Below are 14,648 nucleotides of genomic sequence, written 5' to 3'. Positions count from 1 at the left end.
GACATGTCGTCTTTCAATTTCGTTTCATTTTTGGGGGGTTGACCATTGACTTTTCGAGAAATTCTCGCCCAAAGAAGACGACCCCTATTTTCCCCAAAGTGGAACGGCAGCCATCTTGAAAAACGATCCCTCCACAACGTGGCAAAATAGTCCCACTTTCGAGCCCAATAGCATCCAAAATGCTCAGAATTGAAAGCCTCAAGTCCGGGCCAGAGGTTCATTACCATATTTCTTCAATTCCCCAATTTTACGGCGCTCAGAACTCTCTAATATAGAATATTTTGAGGGTATAACTTTTATTCATGAGCTCGGCGGACGGATTTAGGCCTATTTACCGGTGTGCACCCACAAGCATTACATTCACTGTGTGGACTTCCGAACAAAAGAGGTCCACATAAACCAGGTAGAGGCGACGTTGTGTGGACTTACCCTGCACGTCCACACAATGTTTCCCCCCTCTCTGGAAAAAAACAGGTTTAGAAGCATGTTTGGGTTAGGTTTGTGTGGCAAAATGAAGGAAAACACTACTTAGGGAATCACAGAAAAAAAGGTTGAAAGAGTTTTCACAGTGATAGTAAAATTTGGGGTTTTTTACAGGTTTTTCTTTAAAACAAAATAATGTCCACACAAGGTAATTATCGTAAACAACAAAGTCGGAGTGCAGGAGTACCACGACGTACACGACGTAAAATACGCCTGCGCACACAATTCCTACCAATTATCGCCTCCTACCAATTATCGGCCCATCATACCAATTAATTTTGTTGTGTAACGGTAAAGTGTCCAGCGAGGCCCAATTAAAATGAATACAGGAAAACAATATTCTCCTGAGACACTCGAATATACGTCGGATGTTTCCCATGACACAACCTCAGTTCCTTTCGTAATGACGATCTTTTGAGGACACATTACATAACATTTGTTTGTCTTATCTTGCAAACTAAAATGAGTACCAATCCTTGGTTGTAGAAGGTACGCGTATTGGTGGAGAAAGCCGAAAATACTTGCGGTACCATCGCTGTGCTTGATTTTTGTCTCGCCAAGATGCCTTAAAACTTCTTAACTGCGCGACTGAAGTGCTGTCCGGTCAAAAAGCACCACATCTTGGTTGAGTTCACAGTTCTGCATAAATTCTGTTATTCAATGGAATTACAAGAGGAACATCGAATAATGCCAGTCAACGAAACAAATAGAGGCATACCTGAAAGTAGAAAAGTAACATATATCTAGTAGAAAAGTAACGGATCCAGAGGGGGGGGTCAAAAAAAAAAACCAGCTCTGTCAAAAAAAAAAAAATTATCATACAAATTCCTAAAATAAGTCAACCCCCCCCCCCCCGACTCCCCCCAAAAATATACTGGTATAATGCCCGCCTGTTCAAAATACGGTACACCATTCTGTAATGTAGTGTTAATAATCGTCGAATTTGAACAGCACCCCCTATTGAAATATGGTACCAGCCCCCCCCCCCCGGCCACACACACACCCCCACCCACCTCCCCCCACCCCCACCCCCCAGTTTTTGATTTTACGGTGGCCAAGTGTCCGCAGAAAAAAACCTGTGGACATTTTCAGATTTTTTGGCTAATGAACCCCCCCCCCCTGCGAAAATTCCTGGATCCGCCCCTGAATGGGGATGACTAAGATAAAAAAAAACTTGCCCGGCCGTGGAAATTTGAAAAGCGCGGGGGGGGGGGGGGGCTGGACACCACATTACACTAGGGGGCGCTTTTCATTATAAAGACGTAGGCCTACATCATTCTGTATACTCGCGCTTATATCAAAACGGCGCATTTTAAGATTTGGTACTTTTTTCTCTTTTTTCAGTATTGAATACATTTTGGTTATTGTAAAGTCAGAAAAAAATACCTCGAAATTCGCATATTTTTTTTTGGGTTTCTCATCATGAAAAAGTGGTGGGAGATGATTCAAAATGATTGCCCACCTCTGGTCAAAAGGGGGGTATATACCACCTCCCCCCCCCCCCCCCCCCCCACCCCCCGGATTTACGCCACTGATAACAGTAGTCCTTTATAACGGCAATTCTTTTCTTTTCTTTTTTATAAAGGAGAGACTTCCAAATGTTATAGTTGACAAGATAAGTGTGTATTAATGCCATTCATTAGGAATACGGTCTGTAGACTAAGATTGCTCACCATTTCCCCTGACACCTTCTAAGCTAGCTAATAATGAGCCTTCTCAGAGAAAACCCGGAGATTTGTTTTCCATCTTCCAATCTTTTATTCACTCTAATCACCTTCCATTCTTCAAGTCCTTCACCAAGAGACAAAGGAAACGGCATTAGTGTCGGAGACAGGTGACGATAGCAGCACTTAATTGCGGTAGATTCATTTTCATGAACAGGTTTTTCAATAGACCATTTTATATTAAGGCCCCGCCTACTGCAAGCGTACGGAGGCGACAACACGTGCTCCTCTAGCTCCAAAACCACACAGCATATGTTCCAGACTTTTATTGGATTGGTCTGCTAGCAGAGCCGACTAGTACTAGTCTGGTCTACAAAAGTCCCGCTTCTTCAGGACGCGGCAGAACTCATTGAAGTGAGTTGAATGCCGGTTGCTGGCTGACATACAGCTCTGCTGAAGACGTCTTAAGTTTAGACCACGATGGCTCGATATCGGCCAGGTTCTACGATTGCCGTGTTGCGATTATTGTTAATGTCCGCTGTGGTTCACCACCTGTGCTGTTTCGTTCAACCAGGTAAGGTGTTCTGCTGTTTCTTACATGTAATTCACATTCCACGAAGTCTATCGGAGAACAAGTTTTTTCTGGTCCGTGCCCGAATAAATGGTTGAAAAAGTACAGTGAGCTTTTTAAATGGAATTTAGATTTGAAATAGAAATCAGACTTGGTGGACCTTTTGCACGGGCGTCGCTAGACCATTTTGAATGGGGGGGGGGGGGTGCCATCATGAAATTTGCCGAAGAACCGTCACGCAAAATGAGTATCATTAATAGTTGCCGCCCAAAATCCCTTTTGTTTAACTCTATTTCTAATTTCCTCCACAAATATAGAAATGGTTAATTAATAATAATGTTGATTACTTTTACTTTTGAAGTTGAACTTATCACCCTGGAAAAAATACATCCATTGATTAATTTTTTTCAGGGTGATAAGTTCAACTTCAAAAGTTAAATCGTCAAAATTTGGCCCTATCATATTGAAAAGGTTTGAACACTCGTCGCAAAACTGCGTGTACATGCTTAGTACGTGCGCGCATACCTTGTTCAAGCCCGTTCCCTGATCCCAGACTGGGGGATTCTTTAAATCCTAAAGTGGTTCTTTTTATACGTGAGCGAGGAGCGCGAAGCCCTCAAGGCGTCCTGTCCGGGGCCCGTTGTAGGGCCCCGGGAAATTTGAATTCTAAATGCTCCGTGGTGCAATCTGAGGCATTTCCTGGCCACTTTCTCTCGACTTTTTGAATGATATGCGCTCATGTTTAGGAAGATTGCGGTAGGTCATCAAAGTTGATATAATTAAATCACAAACATCGCATCAAAACTGTAGCTTGACTCTCTTTCGAGATTTGCCCTCTTTAGCTTGATCCATGATTTTGAGTCGTGCTTGTGTTTTGCACAGCTGTAGCTGCCAACCGCCGTTTATGAAGCTACCTCGCGTGGCAGCTCGTGCCGACATGACAGCATGTACAGTCTTTTGACATGGGTTGCAGAACCGGATTTTAGCTTCCTGGGGTTTTGAGCAGCGGTGTTTATTATTTACATTCTCCACTTTTTTCTTCTTTCCCCTTCCTTTCCCCTTCAGTCGGGCATATTAAATTCTTCCGCAATACATGTATTAGTCACAAGACCAGCTAATCCACAATAGAAATTGGTAGTGTGGGACTGAGATAGATTGTAAGTTGAGGAGACTAAAATAGACGTCATGGATACAATGATGGGTGTGGGCACTGCGGTGGGGAAACAGGGAGAATTGACGAAGTAGAAGGTAAAGAAAAAGTGATGGTAGCAGACCAGTAAATAAACTTCCATAGACCCCAATGGTAAATGCTCCCACTTCAAAAATTCGGGAAAAATACTCACAACTCTCCAAGGTGTTCGAGACGCACATCAAATTAAAGCTTATTTCATCATCTTTCATTTTCTTTTCAATTTTCGGGGGGTCAACTGATGACTTTTAGTAGAAATTTCCATCTGAAGATGATCACCCCTGAAAATAGTCCTGAAGCCCATCGCCATTTTGAAAAACGATGCCTACACTCCATTGCAAAATAGAGCGCTTTTAGGGTCCAAATTACATCCAAATTACACAGAACTGCAAGCTCCCAGTCCTGTGCACGGCTTCCACCCATATTTTTTACAAACCCTCAAGTTCATGGCCCACAGCATGCCCAAATACCGAAGATTTTGAGGGCATGCAAATCGTGATTTGGCCGGCGCAGGCAATTTCGGACCGATTTACTGGTCTGCACCCTATAGAGAAGCGAGGTTTTGAAAAATTCCCCCAAACCACTTGTACGGCACGAGGAAGGATGGATGACTCATATTTCATCAAAAAATTGCAAGAAAAAAAATCTCTGACTGCGATTTCTGGCCTGAAAACATGCCCTCTGTTTGCGGCTACCTTACTGTAGGGCGCCCCCAACGGGCGTTAATTGAGTTTTTGCTCCTTCTGACCCCAAATTACCCCCCCCCCCCCCTTGTTCGCTCGAATTGCTGTGATCGGACGACGGTCCATCGGCCCTATTCAGATTTTGGGCGCATTTGTTGCGGAACCGCCATTGGTGACCCCTTTTGAAACGCTGCCCCCCCCCCCAAGGTTCCGCCCCCCTGAAAAAAAAACTCCGCAAACATTTGACAACAAACGATGGAAGGCGCCATTTTGAAACTACAGAGAAGCGAGGTTTTGAAAAATTCCCCCAAACCACTTGTACGGCACGAGGAAGGATGGATGACTCATATTTCATCAAAAAATTGCAAGAAAAAAAATCTCTGACTGCGATTTCTGGCCTGAAAACATGCCCTCTGTTTGCGGCTACCTTACTGTAGGGCGCCCCCAACGGGCGTTAATTGAGTTTTTGCTCCTTCTGACCCCAAATTACCCCCCCCCCCCCCCTTGTTCGCTCGAATTGCTGTGATCGGACGACGGTCCATCGGCCCTATTCAGATTTTGGGCGCATTTGTTGCGGAACCGCCATTGGTGACCCCTTTTGAAACGCTGCCCCCCCCCCCCAAGGTTCCGCCCCCCTGAAAAAAAAACTCCGCAAACATTTGACAACAAACGATGGAAGGCGCCATTTTGAAACTACAGAGAAGCGAGGTTTTGAAAAATTCCCCCAAACCACTTGTACGGCACGAGGAAGGATGGATGACTCATATTTCATCAAAAAATTGCAAGAAAAAAAATCTCTGACTGCGATTTCTGGCCTGAAAACATGCCCTCTGTTTGCGGCTACCTTACTGTAGGGCGCCCCCAACGGGCGTTAATTGAGTTTTTGCTCCTTCTGACCCCAAATTACCCCCCCCCCCCCCTTGTTCGCTCGAATTGCTGTGATCGGACGACGGTCCATCGGCCCTATTCAGATTTTGGGCGCATTTGTTGCGGAACCGCCATTGGTGACCCCTTTTGAAACGCTGCCCCCCCCCAAGGTTCCGCCCCCCTGAAAAAAAAAACTCCGCAAACATTTGACAACAAACGATGGAAGGCGCCATTTTGAAACTACAGGTAGCAGACCAGTAAATAAACTTCCATAGACCCCAATGGTAAATGCTCCCACTTCAAAAATTCGGGAAAAATACTCACAACTCTCCAAGGTGTTCGAGACGCACATCAAATTAAAGCTTATTTCATCATCTTTCATTTTCTTTTCAATTTTCGGGGGGTCAACTGATGACTTTTAGTAGAAATTTCCATCTGAAGATGATCACCCCTGAAAATAGTCCTGAAGCCCATCGCCATTTTGAAAAACGATGCCTACACTCCATTGCAAAATAGAGCGCTTTTAGGGTCCAAATTACATCCAAATTACACAGAACTGCAAGCTCCCAGTCCTGTGCACGGCTTCCACCCATATTTTTTACAAACCCTCAAGTTCATGGCCCACAGCATGCCCAAATACCGAAGATTTTGAGGGCATGCAAATCGTGATTTGGCCGGCGCAGGCAATTTCGGACCGATTTACTGGTCTGCACCCTTGATACACACAGTAGCTGTTGTGTGAAGTATGGCAATGATAAGCAGCGTATCCAGCTTTTGATGTCGGGGGGGGGGGGGGGGGGTAACCGCACATCCGCACCGAAATGTAGGCATGTTTTTTCTCCGGACACTTCAAAAGCGGGGGGGGGGGGGTACACATCTTCCATATGGGGGCGCTCTTCAAAACTGACCATTATTATGCATACTACATATTATATGGACATTTCCACGGCGCATTGTACTGGTTGTTGAGTGGGTTTTCTTTGGTGGGATTGCTGTCAGAAGAACTCTATAAACATTTATTTAAATCATTGCCGACAAAAACAAAATTGTCAAAAAAAATCCGCCGGGGGGGGGGGCCAAAGTGCCCCCTTGCCCCCGCTGGATACGCCACTGAATGATATTCAAAATGTGGATTGGTCTTAAAGTAAATTATGCAACATGCGGGATACGTTAAATCATTTTACCGAAGTATAGCCTTATTTATTTAATTAGCTAGCTATCAAGCTTCAGTTTGTTTTGTGTGAACGATTTGGAATTGATGAGGTGCTTTGAGTGCATTCCCCTGCACCGTGTATCAGCAGACACAAAGTATCAAACACACAGCCCCTTGTTAAAAAAAAGCAGTTTAATATGACTTCAAGAAATTCAGACAAGTTAGGAGCATAACCGAGTATAAAAGGAGCCTTGCCGACACTTGCGATTCTTTTGCACGATAATCCCTTTAAAGGGAATATACAACATTTGCAAACATCGAAAAATAAAACTTCCAAGTTTTTACGAAATACCTTACTAGGATGTTGGTAAATGACAGTCTCAAGCATTTTGTAAAATTATGGCACCTGGTGTGAAGTCATTTTCAAGAAAATGGTATTTTTGTATACATTTCCAACGGTGGTCGGCCGACCAGCGTTGGAAAAACCTAAGTATTTTTCAACTACTGCTCCAAATTTACCATTTTTTCAGTCCAAATTTTGTTTGCTATTGGTTACATGTTCATGACCGGGTACAGGCCGGCTAGACTGGTTCCCTTGCCTTACAATTTTCCATAAATTGATCCATTTTATCTTTTGTGGAGTCAGGGAACCAGACTACTTGAACATTTTTGTTTTTCTTGGTTTTTCCAACCTTTTCGAACACAAAACTTCAAAAATGTCAGTGTAACAATATTTGATCTATTATACTAACCCCTCAAATAGTTCATTTCTGAAAATTACAGCAAAAGCCAATGATGTACATTCCCTTTAAAAAAGTTGTTTTTTATTTCGTTTCGGATCTCATAAACGCGAATCATTAATATTGTAGATTGTGGTTGGAATGACTCCAAACTCGAAAATGATGTTTAAATGATGATCTTTTGCTAAAACCTTGCCAGTAGTCAAACAAGCCGTTTAGGTTTCGCACTCGCATTAGTTCTGATCAAGAAACACATGTATGTACCACCCCCACACACGCACACGCTTAATACATAGGCGTAGAAGTGGGGTACTTCCTTTGTTCTCGTGTACTAAAATTTTGCAACGTCGCACACTTATGTCAACATGCTCTTATTTTAACCATAGTTAATTTCCTGGGCTGAAATTCGGACTTAATATCCCTTTTCTAAAACTCTTCCATTTGTGACAGATCAACCCACCTTGGAAATTCCTAGTTTTTGAGTAAAATCCATATATCTACTTCATGAAAAACTTGTGGGGTACCAAAACGGTACCCCGCAAGTCGGTGGGCGTTCCTTGTGGGGTACCTCCCATTGTTCCGGTACCCCACAAGGCAGTGTTTGTACACGCACACACACGCACTTTTGAGAAGTTGACGCCCTTGGTGTCAACATGCTTTTAGAGCTAGGACCTATACCAGTTTGGCCTGGCTTGATTTGTACAGTGCTTTGTACTTTAATAGCATTAACATGAATTTGGTGCCCGGGACGGTGCCTAGGGCGGTAGGGCCTACGGAACACTGGTGCCTTGGGCCTACGAAACACTTAATCCGGGCCTGGCTGGCAATATACAACCGATGTTCATGTCAGCGTGATTTGTATTCAGTTTCCACTAAACCCCATCTCTTCTTTTTAATTCCACAGCGGCCTCGATATCCATCGAAGATAACTGTCAATTTGAAATGAGGCACTGCGCACCGAATTGTGGCAATGATTATTCCACCGACTTTATAACGGCGTCGAGGGTGAACTGTTACTGCGACACCAATTGTGTCGTGTATGGTGACTGCTGCATTGACTACTCGGACCACTGCGCCAACGGCTCAGATCCATGGGCAAACCGCTATGATTTCTCGCCTCATATGGTGTGCGTTTCCCCTTACGACCCAGACAATGCGATCCGCTATCCGGCCGTTGGACGGTGCCCATTGGATTGGCCAATGGACGACATCAGACAAAACTGCGAGAATGAGACATTGGCCCGCTCTCAGAGATTCCTCACTCTTCTAGTAAATGGGCCAGATGAAATTGTCTTCAAGAATGTCTACTGCGCTATCTGTCACCACGTCACTGATCCGGTACCCTGGCGTCTCAGACTGTGGGACTGTGAACTTGCGGAAGGTGAGACCGACCCCGTCCTACGCGTTGGCAAGCCCAAGTTTGATGCCTGCGAGGGCATTGAGGCAACTCCCCCGACATCCATGCTAACTAACCCACATCGCTGTTTTCAAAATTTCATCGACAGCTGCCCGGAAACCACCAATGTCACAGAATCCCAGATCGCACTTTGTGGCAACTATACGTCCCTTCAGTTCCACTTTGACGTCACTCATGATGTGACCACAGCCTACAAGAATGTCTACTGTGCATATTGTAATGGAGCGTCTTTACAGAGGACAGGTCCTGATGCCCTCCAGTGTAACTTCGAGGGCGTACGCCATATTAATCCGTTTGTATCAGTCCAGCTTCTGTTTGATTTCACTACACATTCGGTTAGCACGGAAAAGCGTGTTTTTTTTGCCAACGTGGAAACAGAGATGATTGGCAAATGTAGTCTCCAGCAGCAATACGATCCGTTTATTGGCGTGTGCAGAAACCTGACTTGCCCAGTCGGTCGAATGTTACAGATGGGTCAGTGTGTTGAATCTTACGATCAGATCATCACCCAAGCACCATCAGGTGACTGTTGGCAACAACTTTTATCCTCACTAATTGGTCTTGACAATATTTCGATCCACGACTTAAAAGGTAACGTGTACGGCCAGGCCAGTGTCTATGTAGATTTGTCCGTAGCAGCACGAATTCAAGGCGCCTTAGACCAGCTCTTCTCCAGAAACCTGGCCTTCCCCTGCAATGCAACAACATCTCTGCTTCTAGTTGCATCGCGACCTGCCATGAATGCATCCAGGGGGTTAGTCTGTGAGGGGTTCACCCAACACAATGTGGACGTGAACGAGATTGCATACGCTGATGGTGTTTTCCATGTCAATATTAGCGGCTTTATGTACGAGGAGACCGAATTCGTGCACAACACGAAGTATGAGATCACACATGAAACTCGGTCGAGGAACGAGTACTTGATTTTATGCGACCCTTTTATTGGGAACGACTGCCCCGTGCTAGCTTTCGACCGAAGTGAATTTCTTATCTCGGGCGTTGGCGCAGAAGTCGTTTTTGTTCATAAGGCTTCAGGGAACTCCTTCGATGCAGGTGATGTCTGGCAGTTACCCGATGGCACCCTGCGGATGTGCAACTTTCTCCTTGGGACACACACCGTTACATATCCAGCCTGGCTCACAACCCTCTCGGACGTAAGTTTTGCCGGCAGTGTGTGCTCGATTGTTGTGTTGGTCCTTACGTTCATAACCTACATGAGATTCTCAGTTTTACGAAACGTACCCGGTAAACTTGTCCTAAATCTTATTGCTGCCTTAATCCTGGCACATGTGTCTCTGGTGGTTGACACGACATCAGCTCCCTGGTTGTGCGTGGCACGGGCGTTAGTGCTGCACTTTTCCTGGCTGGCTATATTCACTTGGATGAGCATTTTGGCAGGTAATTTAGCTATCCGCATGCGGTCAATGAGGCCTCCTTCCATACAGGAGGGCAGGGGTGGGCACAAAGTCGTGAAGGTCTGTGTTTTGGCCTGGGGCTTGCCCGCCATCTTTGTGGCAGTGTGTTTCTTGGTGTCGAAGTTGGGTAGAAATCACTCGTCTTTTGGGTTCGAGTATGGTGGCAGTCAGTGCTGGATCGTTGACAGTATCCATGCGTTGTTGGTGTTCGGCGTCCCGTTGTTTGTTCTTCTTTTCGTCAACTGCTTATTTCTCGTGGCCATGATCTACGCAGTGATTTCAAATCGAAGAAGGATGACTGCTGCAAGAATGGCAACGAATGGCAAAACCGATATTCTACTCTGCGCTAAGGTAAGAAACCTAAAACTAGATCGCGACTTTTTAAAGCGATAAAAAATATTGAACATTGTCCAGTTTTGTCACCAAAAGTGCAACGAATTGGGACGACCTCTTTTTTTCTTTGATTCGTACCTTATTGTTGGCACGGAGGAGTCAGATTGGCGTAGCGGTACTTTCCTCGCCTTCCACCGCTCAGTGACCCGGGTTCGAATCCCGCCCGGGCCAATATGTGGATTGGGTTTTCAGTCCCTACCTGATTCCGTGGGTTTTCCTCAGAATATTCTTCTGGGCTTTTCCTCCCACCTCTAAAAACTTCAATTTGTTTTCATTGTCTTCTCTCTACATGTTTTTTTTTTTAGGCTTTCGAGCTACAGTGCTTAGGGTACTTTTGAGGAATCCTTGGTTTCATTACCAGAAAGAAATAAAATAAAATAAATCAGTGTGCACGAAGTTGTCTGCATGAAAGCATCTACCAAAGATAACTGTGTAATAACGGATTTAATGTAAACATGAATTGTTAATGATCGAGTCATTATGGCAACACTCACAACAGATTAAATGCGAGAGATGGACTATAGTTGCACCCCAGTGTAAAACAAATTCAGTTTTAAATCCCCATAATTCAAAATTCTTTTTAAAATACTCAGAACTCTCACAGGTATTCAGGCTGCACAGAAAAGGTTGACCGTTGACGTTGTGGAGAAATTCACACCCAAAGAAGACCCACCCTAAAACCAATGATGCTTCCAAAACTGGAAAAGTAGCCATTTTGAAAAAAAGGATCCCTCCACAAAATGGCTACATAGCGCTGGCACTTTCGGACCCAATTGCATCCAAAATGCTCAGAATTGAAAGCCCCAAGACCAGGCCAGCGGTACAGTGCAATATGCCTTCGATTCCCCCCATTTCATAGCTCTCAGAACTCTTTATCTCTAATAAAGAATAATTTGAGTATACAACTTTTGTTCATGAGCTCGGCGGACGGATTTTTGGCCTTTGTACCCCTATAAAGGCAAGTCTAATGCAACCGGTCTGTTTGCACAGGTCAAATTTTAATACTCATTTCTCGGTATATTCTAAACATCCTTATACAGCTGGTGGTGTTGACTGGAGCGACTTGGTCCCTCTTCCTTACTGCCAACTTGATCGACGTCGCCATCGTCTGGTACCTCGCCGTCGTCGTCAACTCCCTGCATGGCGCCCTCATCGGTCTGACGTTCCTCCTGAAGGACAACGTGAGGGCGCTCTGGCGGCAGCAATGGCTGATGTTTTGTGGCTGCCACTGCCGGTGCCTGTTTGGTCGACACACGAATGAAGTCCAACAACAGTCTGCCGCGAACAGTAGCTCCATGGAAGTTGTCTCTGGGCGTGGCACATCTTCCACAATCACGGGAGGCAGTGAGCTCGAGGAAGGGGACCTTCCCTATACAGGGAAGGCGAACCTCTCGAGCATCGACACTCAACTTTGAATTAAGGAGTCATAAAAAAAAACTTCATGAACTCGCAATCACCAACAGTCACTTTAAAGCCCCCGATAAATCTCACCCGTGCATTCTCCGCGGCTTTTTTTTCGTGTTTTTTTTTTTGGGGGGGGTCCTAAACATGCATGTAATAAGACTTAACATTGTCTTCATTTTTTCGCGTCTCTGACGGAGATCTCGTGTCAGTAACTTTTAGTGTGCACATAATGTTGCCATGCTTTCATCCCAAAAGTCATATGTTCTTGTCTTGTAAAATCTTGAAAAATCAAAAGTATGTGACTGTTACCCCAGATAAGGGCCCAGCTATTTTTAATTCAAACATTTCGTGTACATAAAGTTATGTCTTATTTGACTTAATTATTAGGGATTCACTGCACTTGATTATAAACGATTTTGCAACTGTTCTCTAAAATGTATATGTGATATTGTGTTATGGTCTTAGTATGGTGGCCCTGAAGGGACATCTCATATCGCAAACGTGTGCGCATACGTATGCGATGTCGCAAAATTTATCGCGAACGTCTGCGCATACGTATGCGATGTCGCGAAATTTATCGCGAACGTGTGCGCATACGTATGCGATGTCGCAAAATTTATCGCGAACGTGTGCGCATACGTATGCAATGTCGCGAAATTTATCGCGAATGTGTGCGCACACGTATGCAATGTCGTGAAACAATTCGCGAATATGTGCGCACACGTATGCGAATTTGTTTGCAATGTCGTGAATTTTATTGCATACCTTGTCGCATACCTTTCAGTAAAATTCCTAATGAACTGGGGAGTTGTAGCAGCTAGTCTGGAATCTAGACGTACTGTTAGATATAAATAGGGTCTGACTAATAAACCTTCGCACGCACGCTGTTCCTCGCGCAATCGTTACTACTAGTACTGTCGAGCGCAAACTTGGTATTTGCGCAAGTTTGAAACTTGCGCGCGCAAATTTGAAAGTTGCGTAAGTAGCAAGTTCGCGCTCGACAGTACTAGTAGTAACGATTGCACGAGGAACAGCGTGCGCGCGAAGGTTTATTAGTCAGACCCTATTTATATCTAACAGTACATCTAGATTCCAGACTAGCTGCTACAACTCCCCAGTTCATTAGGAATTTTACTGAAAGGTATGCGACAAGGTATGCAATAAAATTCACGACATTGCAAAACAAATTCGCATACGTGTGCGCACATATTCGCGAATTGTTTCACGACATTGCATACGTATGCGCAAACGTTCGCGATAAATTTCGCGACATCGCATACGTATGCGCACACATTTGCGATAAATTTCGCGACATTGCATACGTATGCGCACACGTTCGCGATAAATTTCGCGACATCGCATACGTATGCGCACACGTTCGCGATAAATTTCGCGACATCGCATACGTATGCGCACACGTTTGCGATATGCGATGTCCCTTCAGGGCCACCATATCTTAGCGTTTACGTAGCATCAAATGAGAATAGAGCCTGAAAGTTGACCGGCCTGCCGCGCGCTTCCGGACCCCTCGAATTTCGCTCGTACCCCGCGCCCTGCAAACAGGACGCTGGGATACTCTGATGAATTCACGCTCTGATTGGTTGGATTTTGCGTGACCTGTGACCGGCGCGTCATCACGGTCATGACTCTGCAAGGTTTGAAACGGCCGTTAAGACTGATTCATTACTCTTTTATTCCAGTTTAGCGATGTTTTTTTTTTTCAATGTAGGAAATTAGGTAAAAAATAACTGTGTTGTAATTTTACAAATCCCGTCACTTCCTCAGGCTCCGTTTCGAATCACGAACGGTCGGATTGCATTTATGCGACGCTCAAAATTTCGTTCACATGGTCCGCATGAAACAAAATCACATTCGATATGGAATGTTCGCATTTCTATAGGAAGTTTTCGGATAGCATTTGCGCACATTGTCTTACTGCGGTCTTGAACAGCTGCAGCCAGATGCTTTATACATAGGTCATAGGCCACTTCCTTCACAAGATTCTGTGAAGCTCATCAGAGTATCCCAGCGTCCTGTTTGCAGGACGGCGGTACGAGCGAACCCTCGAATAGGAAAATTAGCAAGTTTTTGCAGTTATTTATTGTGCATTGATTTCTCAAGAAAATCACCCTCGGAAAAGCCCTTTTTAAAATTTTTACTAGCATCTCAATTTATGGAAACTGAAAAAATGCATGACTTGAAAGAGAAATATCGTGCCCAAAAATAACCACTCACTTCCGAAAAAATAAAAATACATTGTAGACAATAGTCTAGTGGAACTCGAAGAACTCGTACAAAGATCATTGTAAATTTATGAAAAAAATTTTGGCGGTCATTGGATAAAGACTAAAATGTCTTTTGGGACACACAATTCTTTTTGAATAAACTTGCAGGACTAATTCTCATATAATTTACAAGCAAATAAGAACTGTATGCAAGCAAACCCGACTAAATGTAGAATCCATCGGATGTGTAGGTATGGGTAAATATTCGCGTCGTTATCATTATACGTTCTCACGCACGGTTATACGCGATGTGAAAACAAACCTGATCGAACAAGGAAACCTAGGTACGAAAATCCGGATGTGAAGGTCGGAAGTAAAATTCGTTATTACCCATCTCCAACTGATTTCTCATCATTTTTCCTCAGTGCAATGCCAAGATAAATT

The 14,648-nt window shown here is 44.4% G+C and overlaps 1 protein-coding gene across 1 annotated transcript; it reads left to right on the top strand.

Annotated features, from left to right (window-relative positions):
• Positions 1-2,467: 2,467 nt before the first annotated feature.
• On the top strand, positions 2,468-12,414 carry LOC119744286. The gene is made up of 3 exons (XM_038220156.1): positions 2,468-2,721; positions 8,255-10,533; positions 11,616-12,414. The coding sequence occupies exons 1-3, from the start codon at positions 2,628-2,630 to the stop codon at positions 11,988-11,990; spliced, it is 2,748 nt and encodes a 915-aa protein (XP_038076084.1). The 5' UTR covers positions 2,468-2,627; the 3' UTR covers positions 11,991-12,414.
• Positions 12,415-14,648: the final 2,234 nt, after the last annotated feature.

The sequence above is a fragment of the Patiria miniata genome, unplaced genomic scaffold, assembly GCF_015706575.1.
Source record: "Patiria miniata isolate m_02_andy unplaced genomic scaffold, ASM1570657v1 HiC_scaffold_7, whole genome shotgun sequence".
Taxonomy (NCBI): Eukaryota; Metazoa; Echinodermata; class Asteroidea; order Valvatida; family Asterinidae; genus Patiria; species Patiria miniata.
Note: the sequence above shows the minus strand (reverse complement) of the source record. Positions and strands in the feature narration are given on the sequence as shown.

Excerpts from the sequence above, each read along its gene's own strand:
- LOC119744286 (XM_038220156.1), top strand. The coding sequence starts at position 2,628 with ATGGCTCGATATCGGCCAGGTTCTACGATTGCCGTGTTGCGATTATTG. Across the intron at positions 2,722-8,254 it reads GTGCTGTTTCGTTCAACCAG|CGGCCTCGATATCCATCGAA; the intron begins GTAAGGTGTTCT and ends TTAATTCCACAG. Across the intron at positions 10,534-11,615 it reads ATATTCTACTCTGCGCTAAG|CTGGTGGTGTTGACTGGAGC; the intron begins GTAAGAAACCTA and ends ATCCTTATACAG.